General features: G+C 37.3%; 1 protein-coding gene across 2 annotated transcripts in view; it reads left to right on the plus strand.

The window, feature by feature from the left end:
- The first annotated feature begins 388 nt into the window (after positions 1–388).
- The window catches only part of LOC145986564 (carbonyl reductase [NADPH] 1-like), a 48,041-nt gene continuing 34,881 nt past the window's right edge, over positions 389–13,548 (plus strand). The window contains exons 1-2 of one of the 2 annotated variants that reach the window (XM_083120720.1): positions 389–525; positions 13,404–13,500. In XM_083120720.1, the coding sequence (XP_082976846.1) occupies positions 13,480–13,500 (21 nt within the window). In that variant the 5' untranslated portion in view covers positions 389–525; positions 13,404–13,479. Of the gene's footprint in view, positions 526–829; positions 855–13,403; positions 13,501–13,548 lie in introns of those variants that run through there. The other variant, XM_083120721.1, reaches the window with a different exon arrangement.

The following is a 13,548-nucleotide window of genomic DNA, read 5'->3' on the forward strand; positions in this document are numbered from 1 at the left end:
GAGTATTACCTTGCAAATTGTCCATCACCATGCTCGTGCATTTTATTTGACCCAATAAGAGCTTCAAGAATTAAAAGAAAACTCAAAACAAGCTGTTGACAAGTTCAGCACCAGGACACACAAAAATCCATCGCTTAAAAACACAGAGGATGTAAGAGAAAAAATTAATGAAAATGGTCATGGACAATTTGCACGGTAATACTCATGGATCCCACTGTACAAATGTCAAAAATTGACAAAACTAAGAAGTTATAGGTGTCCGGAGAATATCAGATTTTTATCAATATTGTTTAATAACGGTCATAAGATTCCATTCAGTACATTTCTAAGTGAAAGTATAGGGGGGTCAACCGCCTGCCTTAACCCGAAAAGGGATTTTTTTTCCCTGAAAAGGAAAATTGTGCTGTCAGATTGTGGCAACACTGCGGGGCGAAATACGTCTTTTTGAAGGTTATTAGGAATAAATGCATGTTATTTTTTGTTGAAACATCGGGAGACGTAATATTATAATTCGTGGTTTTTGAGGTAACATTGAATGATTTTGTAGCATTATTTCGTGATAAGATATCTGATCATTCGTTCTAAGACTATTTATTGCACTTTACCTTTTTTAATATTTATTGCGTTATGTTTGTGTATTTTTCAATCGTTCCTTCATGATAATTATCTTCTCTTGTTTTAGTGTTAAAACTTCAAACATTTTTTTTCTGGTTGAACACCACACTGGCACTGGAAAGGGGGGGGGGTTATAGCTAAGAATATACCCATTCGTCTTTCTCATGCAAAGAAAGTAAAGCTATCTCTTTTTCTCCGCCATACCAGAAGTGATGTGATCTCCATCAATTTCTCGCCGGGTAACGGTTCCGATTGTTTTATGATATTTTTTCAAGTCCTCCTAGCAGAACGACTAATTATCCTAGTATTTTGGCAATCAATGTCACACAAAATATGAACATTCCTTGAAGTAACGATCACTGTTTGGATTCGAAAATAAGGTTATTTATGTTGAAAAAAAACCTTAAAAATTACCTTATGCAAGCATGCATGCTTCCCATTGACAAGTTATTCATTCTCTGATGACAAGTGACAGTCAATATCGTAGACTAGTGGGAATGAATGTAGAAGTAAATAGAATGCATTTAGGGACTTTATTAAGCTTTAACTAAGCTAGGAGAACGAAACCTGACCACCTAACCTAACCACAAAAGCATATATTGAACAAAATCTTAAGTAAGCGGTAAAACTCCGCAGTATGTGTTAACAGAAGTAAATCGAAATCGAACCATGTTAAAATTGCATTCGTAACATGATGAAATTGCAATGAAACAAAGGGAACTTGGCCCGAAAGAAAGTTATGGTAACAGTTAGATATAGTGAAAACAGATTTCGGTAACATTATAGCATAGGGGTGACGGATTTCTTCAAATTTACAGGAGAAAGTACTTACGGAAATCATTTTCTGTAGCGTTGTGGAAGTTCGTGAATGTAGTTTTGATCCATTTTAATGCAAATACATGTTGTTTTCTGCGAAAATCTCTGTCCGACACGCTGTTTCTGCTGCCGCCATTTGCTTTCTGCTTGAGAGCACAATGTTCCCCGTAGTAAATGTTTCAAACTCGTGTTTTCACTTGAACATGACGTGTCGAGTATTTTTAATTTTTTTATATTTTTTTTAACTATGCTTGCCTAACCTAACTTAACCTAACCGAACCTTATGGAAAATGGTTTGTTGGGCTAACGTCAATGGTTTGTGAGGCTAACGTCAATGGTTTGCGAGGTATTAGCATAATTTCAAATCCAGGCATGAAAGTAGGTATTTTCCAGTGAACGAGGTTGCAACACTGCACTAACCTAACTGGACTAAACCTAACCTAACCTTCCGGGAATGGTTTGTGGATCGATGTTAGCCTAAAAACCATCATTTTTCGGTTAAGGCGAGGAGGGACAATTTCCCCTTGGTCTTTCTCGCTGGGGCAGCTGCTGATCACTGTTGCCAACTTCACTCTTTTGGAGCCAAATCTGGCTCTTTCGTGCACTCGTTTGACTATGAACTGTGGCACCCGCCCTCTGCCCCACCATGATCCCACCACTGGCTCCGGCCCAAAAATACCAACTTTTGCCATGAGTGTACATTTTGCACGTGACGTGATATTCGTATAGCTATAGGCTGCGTCACCCACCTTTTGTTTCCTCCCCATGTATTTTTATATATAGCGCTGTGGCTAAGATGAAGATGACAATTTTGTTATCCGGGAACCCTTTATTTTCGATTTTATATTAACATCATTGGATTATTGAGATGGGTGATGTCGCCAAATCTAGGTGGTGAAAACTAAGAAAGAATAAATTGCCATCACTTTAAAGCTAACGGTAATAGCAGCACCCCCACCCCTCTGACAACTAAAATTACCCTAGTAGGCACTTTATGCAGCCTTCGTTAATCTAGCTCCTTGAAAGTCCTCTTTAGCTATATTAATGGTGAAATTTAGCTCTATTATGCACATCAGGTTTGGCAACACTGCCAGGATGGCCGTAGGAGGCAAGGAGAAATGCACTAGGCGTATGGGACCATTATTTTATTCGTTCTCTCGGGAATATCAAACATCCGATGACGTAGAAAAGTACATGGACGGAAAAAGGACACGTAGAACTATGTCATAGCAGTAGGAAAAGTCGAAACTCCCATTTGATGAGCCGTAACTTGAAGTTGAAGTTGATGTCCCATAAGGAATACATGGGATTCGGTAAATACTAATTCATCATATTTTTCAAAAATCGTATAAGGCTTAATAATCAACTTAGGAAACCGCTTCCACTTGCCACATGGGGAGAAATTCATACTCTTCATTTCTGCCGGAGATCTTTTTAGTAGCATTGCTCATTCCGACAATATTGGAATAAATGCATGCCTGGTGCGTAATTGTCCCTCTTCGCCTTAATAAGTGTTAGTGTAGCAACCACGCGGTAGTTTTACAAGATGATGTGTGAGCATTTTTTTTTCCCAATTTAATTTTCTGTTTGCCTAACCTAACTTTCCTTGAATGGTTTGTGGATCAATTTTTGCTTAAAAACCTTTTGTGAATAGTTTGTGCGGCATTTTTCGGTTAATAAGTTTGGAAACACTGCATATCAGCTGACGATATACAATGTGAGTCAAGATTTTCCCACCATATTGTGTGTAGCGAAAGCAAATTAGCAACGACCAATAAATACTTGTAATGTGAAAAATTACGCTTTTTTCAGTGAAAAAAACATAATCCCAAGTTGAAAAATGTTCCGCTATGCATATACGGTAAGTACAAATGTAAATAATTCGGAAATAAATTAGTTAAATGTGTTTTCACTATATCTAACTGGTACCACTTATGTTGAAAAAACAACTTAAAAATTACCTTATGCAAGTATGCGTGCTTCACATGAATAATGTATTTTCGGCATGAGTTTACAGTACCGGACTTCTCTCCAATTTCTATGAAATTTCGCCTGCTTACTAATTTCGGTGTCCTGATAACGTATCTGTAGTTCATATTTGGTGGTCACTTGTTAAAATTGTACATTTACGTGTCGAACATGTAAAAGAACCTTGCAATTTACCACGGTGATTGTCCATACACAGCAATTCAGAACCATCTTTCTTTCGCAATTCGTTAATAGTCTTCCTTTACGCACAACAATCTTGCTGACGTCAGACGAGGAATGCCTACGAGGTTAGGTTAGGCCTGTTAGGTTAGGTTCCATTAGCATAAATACAAAGAAAAATTAATATTTTAGCTAAGAGAACAATACCTTGTCTATATCTTGTCTATACCTTGACCGCCAATTATTACATATGCAAATTCGTGATTAGGAGTTCACAATTAGTGAGTAGGGGAAATTTCATAGAAATTGGAGAGTGGTCTGGTATTGTAAACTCGTTCCATATTTTCCATTGACAAGCGACTGTAAGTATCATAGACTAGTGGAAATTTATGGAGAAGTAAATCGGAACCTTTGTAGAATGCATTTAGGGACTTTATGTTAATGCTAAGAGAACCAAACCTGACCTGTCCAACCTAACTACGAAAGCATATATTGAACAATATCTTAAACTCCAATAACTGTGTTAACAGAAGTAAATCGAAATTGAACTGCCGGCCCCCGTGGTGGAGTGGTTTGCGTATCATGCTCTGACGCCAGGGGTCCCGGGTTCAAATCCTGGCCTGGGCATGGATGTTTGCGAGTGTCCATTCGTTATATCATCACTCATCCCCATCTTCACAAATTAGCCAGAAGATGCACAAGAAGTGAAGTAAAATAAAGCCAATCAAATCGAACCATGTTAAAATTGCATTTGTAGCATGATAAAATCGTAAAGAACAGAAGGAACTTGAACCGTATATGCACACACACACATAAAATAATGCTATTGTTGGTAACTGTTCCAATTATTTTATGATTTTTTTCAAATTATTGTAGCAGAAATGCTACTTAACGTAGAATTTTGGCAATCATTGACACACGATATTTGAACAAGTAATGAGCACTATTTGGATTTGAAAAAAAAGTTATTTATGTTGGAAAAAACAACTTTAAAATCACCTTTTGCTAGTATGCATGTTCTTCATGGATGAGGCATTCTCTGTTGATTGATTGAATTGGGGTTTTAAGTTCACTTTATGCACAGTAAGGCCAATTGGGACTGGGCCAAAGTTTAAAGTGAGATCCGAACCACTATGTGCCTCCATCGGGTATCGAACCATTCTCTGTTGATAGAAACGACAGTAGACAGTGGGGATGAATGTAGAAGTATTTTAGAATCATGTTTTAAAGAAAGAATTTAGTGATATTTATTTTAATGAAATAAATCTAAACGTGACCCACCTATTCTCACTACAAAAGCATGTATTGAACAAAATTCTCCAAACATTTTGGCTTAAGTAATCACTAAAAGTCCGCAGTGGGTGTTAACAGACGTAAATCGAAATCAAACCATGTAAAAATTGCATACATATTGTAATGAAATCACAATAAAAACAAATGGGACCCTGGGCCATATTCTTATATAGAGTTACTACATGACAAACTTTCAAAAAGAGTACATTACTAAGTACTCGACAACTATATTAATGGCATAGCAAGAAAATATAATTTATACAACTAAACACTTACATTACCGATTACGAGAATATTAATGCAGTGTTTCAGGTCAGAAACTTTTGTACAATTAAAATTTATGTATGTAGTATTTCACCACCTTGTTTGTTGTCTTTGCTTTTGCAACTGAAAATGTTGTATTTCCTTACTTTGAAATTGAACACTGAAACAATATTCAAAATTATTTACAAATATAAAATTTTGTTATGAATCTTGAAGTTGCTGCAGTTGTCTATACCCCCAAAACAAGGACATTTCTCTATTTTCCTAAAGACCTGCCCAGACCATTCTTAGGACCTCATAAATAGGACAAGTCTGGGTAAAAGAGGACATCTGGTAATCCTATTCTTATAGTTTTAAACCTGATATTTGTAACCAAACAAAAATGTATATTTACTAATACTTGGAAGTAAATAAAGCCAATTGAATCTAAAAAAAAATACCATTGTCATGAAATGTACATACATACCTTGAAAACTATGCATTTCCTACTATGTACAGGGTGGAGCAAAATAAAGGTAGCCGAAGTCGTATCTCATTTCCATGTTTCGGCTACCTTTTATTTTACCCCACTGTGTAGTTGCATGGACGGAAAAGATATTGGGAATGCATCAATATCTGTGAGACTAGGATAAAAGTAAAAAAAAAGGTAAAGTGCTCCCCTGTGCTTTGCACCACACCATGAAGGCTTATTGGGGGTGTTTAGTTATGCCCCACACTGTCTTGATCATGGCCAAAGGTGGGGGGAGGGGTGATGTGACAGCACCATGCCCCTGGCTGCCTTTACCCCCCCCCCTCTTGAGCTTCCTCCAGGTACCAATTAGCCCCATCTAGTTTGCTGCACTTTTTGACTGTCTTTGCACTGAACTGTCTAGTTGGTTACACAATGCAACACCGACTCGTCTACTTTGTCGATTTCATGTCAGGTAGTGTATTTGGTGTTTGCACTGTGTTCTGCATCGGTGTAGCTTGTGGTGTATGGTCTCGTGGTAGGTGCTAACTAATCAAATGAACATTTAAAGCAGCAGACAGGCATTTGTTGAATCTTCTGAACTTGAACTCCGCTATTCGTCTACTTGGTGGAACGTCATTTCCTTTCTCCAGCCTGACACTGGGGTACACCTGCACTACACCGAGTGTCAAAAAGTGCAGCGAACTAGGTGCTTTATGCGACACTGGGTGGGCGCTGGATCTACTTGAACAGGTGGAAAAAATCCTGGTTCTCCCCTGCCTGGGATCAAACATGGGTTTCATTCTTCCAATTTTCATATCCTGGAGAATTTTCAGTTTTTTTTAAACAAAATGTTATTGTATTGACATACACACACACACACTAGAACTGTGAAAATTCAAGCAGCAGTAAATCGTAACACTCATAGCAATGCAAAATTTTCCACTTCCATGTTGGTGTATGATCACAGTAAATCTTGAGACCTTCGTCTCCCACATGACAAACACCCTACTTAGTGGACCACGGTGGCTCATGCACATACAATAATATATGCATGCCGTGTTTTCTTGTAGTATAACTCTTATGATTAACTCTGCATGATTTACATGTAAGTTTCATTTCATTTTTATTGTTTCTTTTTCTTCAGAAACATAAGACTCACTACCTGTAAACATAAAACAAAAATTAGTTTCCAATAACGAACAGCCATGCATGGTATTTATTTGTAGATACTGTCATTCTGAAACAGCATACATCATTTGCCATATTGCCATGGGCTCACAGAACATACTTCACCTGATAATTCAATATTCCATGCTATCTTTGGGTGCGTTCCAAAAGTCTTAACGAAATGAACGAAAGTAACTGGCCTCGTGAACCTGAACCAATTACTTTTCAGACTTATGGGATGCTCTAGACGAAAGCACAGGCGCAGCATTTTGTTTATAGAAATTTTCTGCATGGTGTCCAGCGGAAGGCATGTTGTCTGCAAGCAGCAGACGATTCTCACCAAACAAACCAGCCTCCTGGCCCATGCGTTTGGTGAATCTCGTTCTTGCACGAGATGGGCAGAATGTGACTTTTGGGACAGTATAATGAACCGTACAAAATGCATGGAAGCACTTATGGAACAGGCAGCTACCATAACTCTAATACGTTAAACTTGTGCCACTTTCGGAATAGGCCCTTTGTTGTGTGGATAAATAATCCAATATCCAGATTATATCCTGTGGATATTAAGAAGGTGAAGCCCACCTCTGTGCATTGCATGGTGCCATAAAAGTTCATAGGATGTGTAGAGATACAGGGCACCAGTATCTGCCCTAGTTGATGTGACTTTCAGATGCAAGGCCAACTGGACATGCACAGTATGTAACAAAAGGGGAATGATTAGTAACATAAGGAATTTGTCCAATATTTTAAATCTAGGGTGGTGCAAATGCAAGTTAGACTTTATGATTTCTGATAGTTGTTCATGTTACGAATGAGGCAAGAATGGTGTGTATCAAGCACTTATATCAATCAGCCATATTGTGGTCTAAGTGACACTCTTTCCCAGTTAATTATTTTGAAGGGAGTGAAACTGTTGAATTAAAGCACAGGGGTCATTCCATGCCAAACCGTCCAATGGTGGTTGCATGACCATTTTAGAAAAAAATCATTTTTAGTACATACGTTTGTACATGTTTCTAGATATCAAAACCAATGTTCAAAAAAATTTATTGTCTTTAGTTCTCCTGGGGCAGCTATTTTTCCAACATGGCGCATGGCTGTTTTTGCTCATGTAGCAGTATACAGAAACCTTAATATCTCAAAAACCATTAAAGCTAGAGACCTGAAACAAAATTCATTTTGTAGCTAATGAAGTATACTTCCTATGATATTCAGGTATGTTTTGCTTGAAATTGCATCGTAAGTACGAAAATTATGGTGGAAAATAGGGTAACAATAGTTAAAAAATTGCATTTTTAAGCCCGATTTTTTTAATGAAGGGGTTTAGTCTAAGGCTTGATTTTTTTTTCATGTGTAGACCTACCTGCAGGGTGTCTGTAAATAAAATATCAGCACTTAGAAATGCACCCCTTTTTTACAGCATGGGCTCAAACATGACCATTCATTGAATTTTGACAATTATCTCAGATGGGTCCCCTTTAAAAATTCTGAAATTTGCCACATAGGAAGCCTTTCATGAACCTAACTCACAGTAAAAATCTCAACTTTTAGATTCAACTCGTTTTGGTCAATATGAGGTAACGTATGTTACCTAATTTCTGATGTTGCAAAGTAAGGTTAAACTACATTCTATACTTAGAATAATGAAGTCTTTTCTTTTTTAAAATTTGGGTTAAATGAATGCTCAGAAAATATAGTAACATAAGGTTTTAATACTTGACTTACCATAATTTGAAATTACAAGGTATGACAATTGAAAATCTGCAAAATTTCATTGCAAAAGGTTTGATTTATTAGGTACCCATGACCAGTTGGTGTTGTCAGCTCCAGTTTCCTATTCATTCTCTTAGTTAAATCAGGCAGGATTCTTTGTTCTTTCACTAAGTTCCTAAGTAAATTATCAGAAACCTTAAGTTCATCACATATTTTTTCTTGACCAAGTGGTAGCAATCAAACTGATGATTCTGACCTTTTCAACATTAGTTTTATGCTCATTTACATTTTTCTTCTTATAATTTCAATTATATGATTGTACTGGCCATGCAAAGGATTGTCACACTTGCTTTCCTTTTCTTCAGTTTTAATACTTAGTGAAAAGCAACTTTTCAGTTTCCTTTGCACTCCTTGTTGGATGTGAATAGTTTTTCGAGCAAAATCACTTTATTGTTTTTCTGCAATCAGCCTCCTCAGTTTTGAAACAGGAGATGCATAAAAAAACAGAACAGACTTCATGCATTTCCTTTAGTTTTCCTTGGCTTGGCACAAAGACATGATTTCAATTCTGGCATTTAAGTGAGTCACTTTCTCCACATATGAAACTTTTACTCCAACATATCATATATTGATTTAACTGGTATAAGGCTTTCTTGACACTTTTTTTTACCTCACCTTACTTAACCTTTTCTTTAAGTGGTACTTCTGAAGATCACAACATACTTTACCATATAAAAAGCTATATTTAATGGTATTTGCATATTGTCTCTAAGCCATACACCTGTAGTCTTGACCTAAGAAGTGTTATCATTTTCACTGACTTTGTTAAGATTTGTTAGGTCTTTGGGAACCTTACCAAAAGGGTATTTATGACAGTCCTCTCCATTTCCTGTCACAGATAACGAACATTCACAAGTCACTACTCTCGGCACATTAGGCAAAGGAAGAATGACAGCAGAGATTGTACACGCACAGATCAATTCCAGGCTTGCCTCACATCCATTCAAAACATGTCTCTGAATCTTCTGCTGTGCATGACTCACATCTATTTCAACGAATGTCTTTTCTTGGAAGAAAAACAAAAGTGGAAAATAAAGGAAACAAAAGATAATATATTCTACCAGCTTTGACACTCCAAAATAAATAGTCTACTTTCAGTGGAGTGCCCAAGGAGGGGTTGGTGGGGGTCATAACCCAATACCTTTGGCCTAGATTTCCATAAACAATTACGTCAAAGGCAGGATAATGTGGCAAACAAAGGGCTGTATACTAAAAAAGTATATGTAACCCCCCTCCCCTCCCTTTCGAAATTCCTGGGCATGCCACTGCCTATCTTAAGCTGCATGTACTGCTACATTGGTAAAAATATGGGGGAAGCTCAATTTTGGAGCTGACAATACCTACTGGTCGTGGGTACCTAATAAGAAATCAAACCTTTTGCAATGAAATTTCGCATATTTTCAATTGTCATACCATGTAATTTCAATTTATGGTAAGTCAAGTAATAAAACCTTATGTTACTATATTTTCTGAGCCTTTATTTAACCCAAATTTAAAAAAAAGAAAAAGAAAAGACTTAATTATTCTAAGTATGGAATGTAGTTTAACCTTACTTTGCAACATCAGAAATTAGGTAACATACGTTACCTCATATTGACCAAAACGAGTTGAATCTAAAAGTTGAAATTTTTACTGTGAGTTAGGTTCATGAAAGGCTTCCTATGTGCCAAATTTCAGAATTTTTAAAAGGGATCCATCTGAGATATTTAACCCCAAAAATTGTCAAAATTCAATGAAGGGCCATGTTTGAGCCCATGCTGTGAAAAGGGGGTGCATTTCTAAGCTCTGATATTTTATTTACAGACTCCCTGCAGGTAGGTCTACACATCAAAAAAAAAATCAAGCCTTAGACTACACCCCTTCATTAAAAAAAATCGGTCTTAAAAATGCAATATTTTAACTATTGTTACCCTATTTTCCACCATAATTTTCATACTTACGATGCAATTTCAAGCAAAACATACCTGAATATCATAGGAAGTATTGGGTGATTTTGCCAGTAGTCAGCCCTTTAAGAGAAATTTTTATTTCAGTGATTTCGCGTGAATAAAAATCCCAGTACATTTTCTAGTAATCAGGATGTAAATAAAATGGAGAATTGCAGTTTTATGTCTGCAGTATTTATTATAGCACAAATAAACTACAAAATATAGCAATTAAACTCACATTGTAAAGAGAGCAAAAATCCCAGTATTCAGCCACTGAAATTCAGAAGTCAGCCATGGTCAACACTAGTAGTCAGCCTGCAACTGCACAAGGATAATATAGGTTGCCCCAGGTCAGATATTGTTTCACAAAGCTGTTTTTACATGCATAAAACTTTTTAAGAGAGTATATATTTAAAAATGAAGGTTAACTTATCATGTAAGTAACATTATGTATGCCTAGTAACATTAAATAGGTATAATTGTGGGTGACATTAAGAACACCTGACTTCACACAGACTGTTGTTTTTTTAACATTAAGGATAGGCCCTAGTATAGGTTTTATGAAAGAAAAAATACTTTTGTGAGAACCATTCATTATTTGGCCCAACTAAGCACACTCTGGGCAGGCAAACCCTTGCTGAGATACATCTCTATAAGGCAAGTTACACAGCTCTGTACATTTCAGGTGAAACCAGCGAATGCAGTAATTACAACCAATCTTTTTAAGATCATCATCTTCGATCACTTATTAAATCTTCATCACACAGTGCACATTTTTCATGACTGACTTTCCTTTCTCCAGTGCTACTGTTAGATGGGCCAGGTCGGTGTCTCTTTTGAGATTTTGTCTTTGAACTTTCCAGTTTTGTCTTGTCATTCCGCATGGTCTTTTCTTCTTCAGTTTTCTTCTTTATTTCTAACTTTTCTGCCACATGTTTTCTCCATGCCTCTGACAATATTGCATGTGGAATTTTTTTCTTTTTTTCTGTCATTTGGTTCCTTTCTTCTTATAAGACCAGGCCAAAACAGATGGCTGTCAAATCATCCTGGTGAAGGGACTGTTGATGATGGAGTTGTGTCTAATGGGCACACTGTTGTTGGAGGTGGAGAGAGAGATTCATGCATCCCAGTGGTTGCTGCTGATGGGGGAAGTCTTGTTTCTCGTGGGGAAACTGTTGCTTGAGAATGTCCTGTCGTTTCTGGTGAGGAAGAAACAGTTGGTGGTAGGCACTATACTGCTCCACCTGAAGAATTAGCTACTGGGGAAAGGGAACTGGTTTTTGGTGGAGAAACTGTTGGAAGAGTAACTACCTATTCCTGATTCACTGTGTGTCAGATCAAAAGTAGGCTCCAGAAGTCCACTGGTAGTTAGTTCCTTGATACATTCCAGGCGCAAGATTTCCCAAGTCAGAATCAATCTGATTATCAGCAGAAAGGCTGTCTGCATCATCTGGTGGAACAGGGAGAACCTCATGCATTTCTGACTGAACACAGCCCAACAGAGTCTGTTGAAACGCACGTAGTTTCATTTTCTCCTGAAGTTACTGTTGCATTGCTGATTTCTTCAACAACTGCTGCCACATCAATGCCTCTTCTCTCAAGTCTAGCTTGGAAGTGTTTAATTACAAAAATTGCAACTTCACATTCATCTCTTGTTGGTTTCACTTGAATATGTATTACCTTCTTGTAAGTTTGTGGTCAAAGACATCTGCTCCAAAGCATTCTGCACACAGTTTGTGTAGTCTACAGCCTTGGTGGCTCAGTCGGTAAGGCCTTCCCTACTCCCCTACACCCTGGCTACGGGCCTGCTCTGCTTTATAACATGTGAATCAATGGAAAAGCATGAAAAGCAAATTATTGTTGACCTACTCCCCTCATTCAGTTACCTGTAGGCTAATTATAATATGACTACAACTTCCAGCTTACAATTTCAATGTATTTTTCTTATTTTAATATGTGCTCATACCAAATAAACAACCTGCTTATCAATGCACTTATTGCGACAGGTGAAAGAGGCACTTTATAATAGCTAGAATTTTTAAATGCCTGTGATTTTCCTTCTTCAGCAGAGGGGGCTGACTACAGGATAAGCTGGCACCAGTAGTCAGCCACTTTCGTGATATGGGGGCTGCCCACTGGAAGGATTTGTCTCATGGCATTTTAAACAGAACCATGTTACAGGGATTACTGTTCTACGTCCAGAACATGGTAAGATAGTCCCAACGAGCCAACCAAGGTGGCTGACCACTGGCAGGAAGCCAGAATTCACAACCCTGTACTCGGCATTCCTCCCTGTCGACGTACAGACATTAAAATACAACTTAAAATGTCTTTGAAACAAATCCTTATTCCTTCTAACACAACTACAAACAAAATATTTGGTAATTCTTCACTAAATAACCTTGTTACCTATTTGTTATCACAGTTGCTGTTGTTATTTTTTTCGTTAGAAAAGAAACGTGCTTGCATCAGTAACACAAACAGCTCCACTGGATGGTTCATTCCTTCTTCACCAGATGCCACCGCCTTTCACACAAAGGCTGGCTGACTACTGGAATATGGTTTTCCAAGTCTGTTACCAAGTATAGGAACATCCACCCTACTTCATTAGCTACAAAATGAATTTTGTTGCAGGTCTCTAGCTTTAATGGTTTTTGAGATATTAAGGTTTCTGTATACTGCTACATGAGCAAAAACAGCCATGCGCCATGTTGGAAAAATGGCTGCCCCAGGAGAACTAAAGACAATAAATTTTTTTGAACATTGGTTTTGATATCTAGAAACATGTACAAACGTATGTACTAAAAATGAAATTTTTCTAAAATGGTCATGCAACCATTTTTTTAAAAATTGGTTGATTTGACATGGAATGACCCACAGGGCACTTGTCTTTAGAACCTATTCATGTATAATAAATTTCAATTAACATTTTAATTGCTTTTCAGGCAAGACTGAGTGGGCTGATTAGAAGCAGAGGGAGCTATAAAACTTCTTCATTTTTGTGGATCCAACTGTAATACAATGCCAGTGAAGACAGCTGTGGTATGTACATTCATCTCTTACTTTCTGCACATCATACTTGACAAAGAT

Source organism: Lepisma saccharinum, chromosome 4, assembly GCF_977018435.1.
Source record: "Lepisma saccharinum chromosome 4, izLepSacc3.1, whole genome shotgun sequence".
NCBI classification, from domain to species: Eukaryota; Metazoa; Arthropoda; class Insecta; order Zygentoma; family Lepismatidae; genus Lepisma; species Lepisma saccharinum.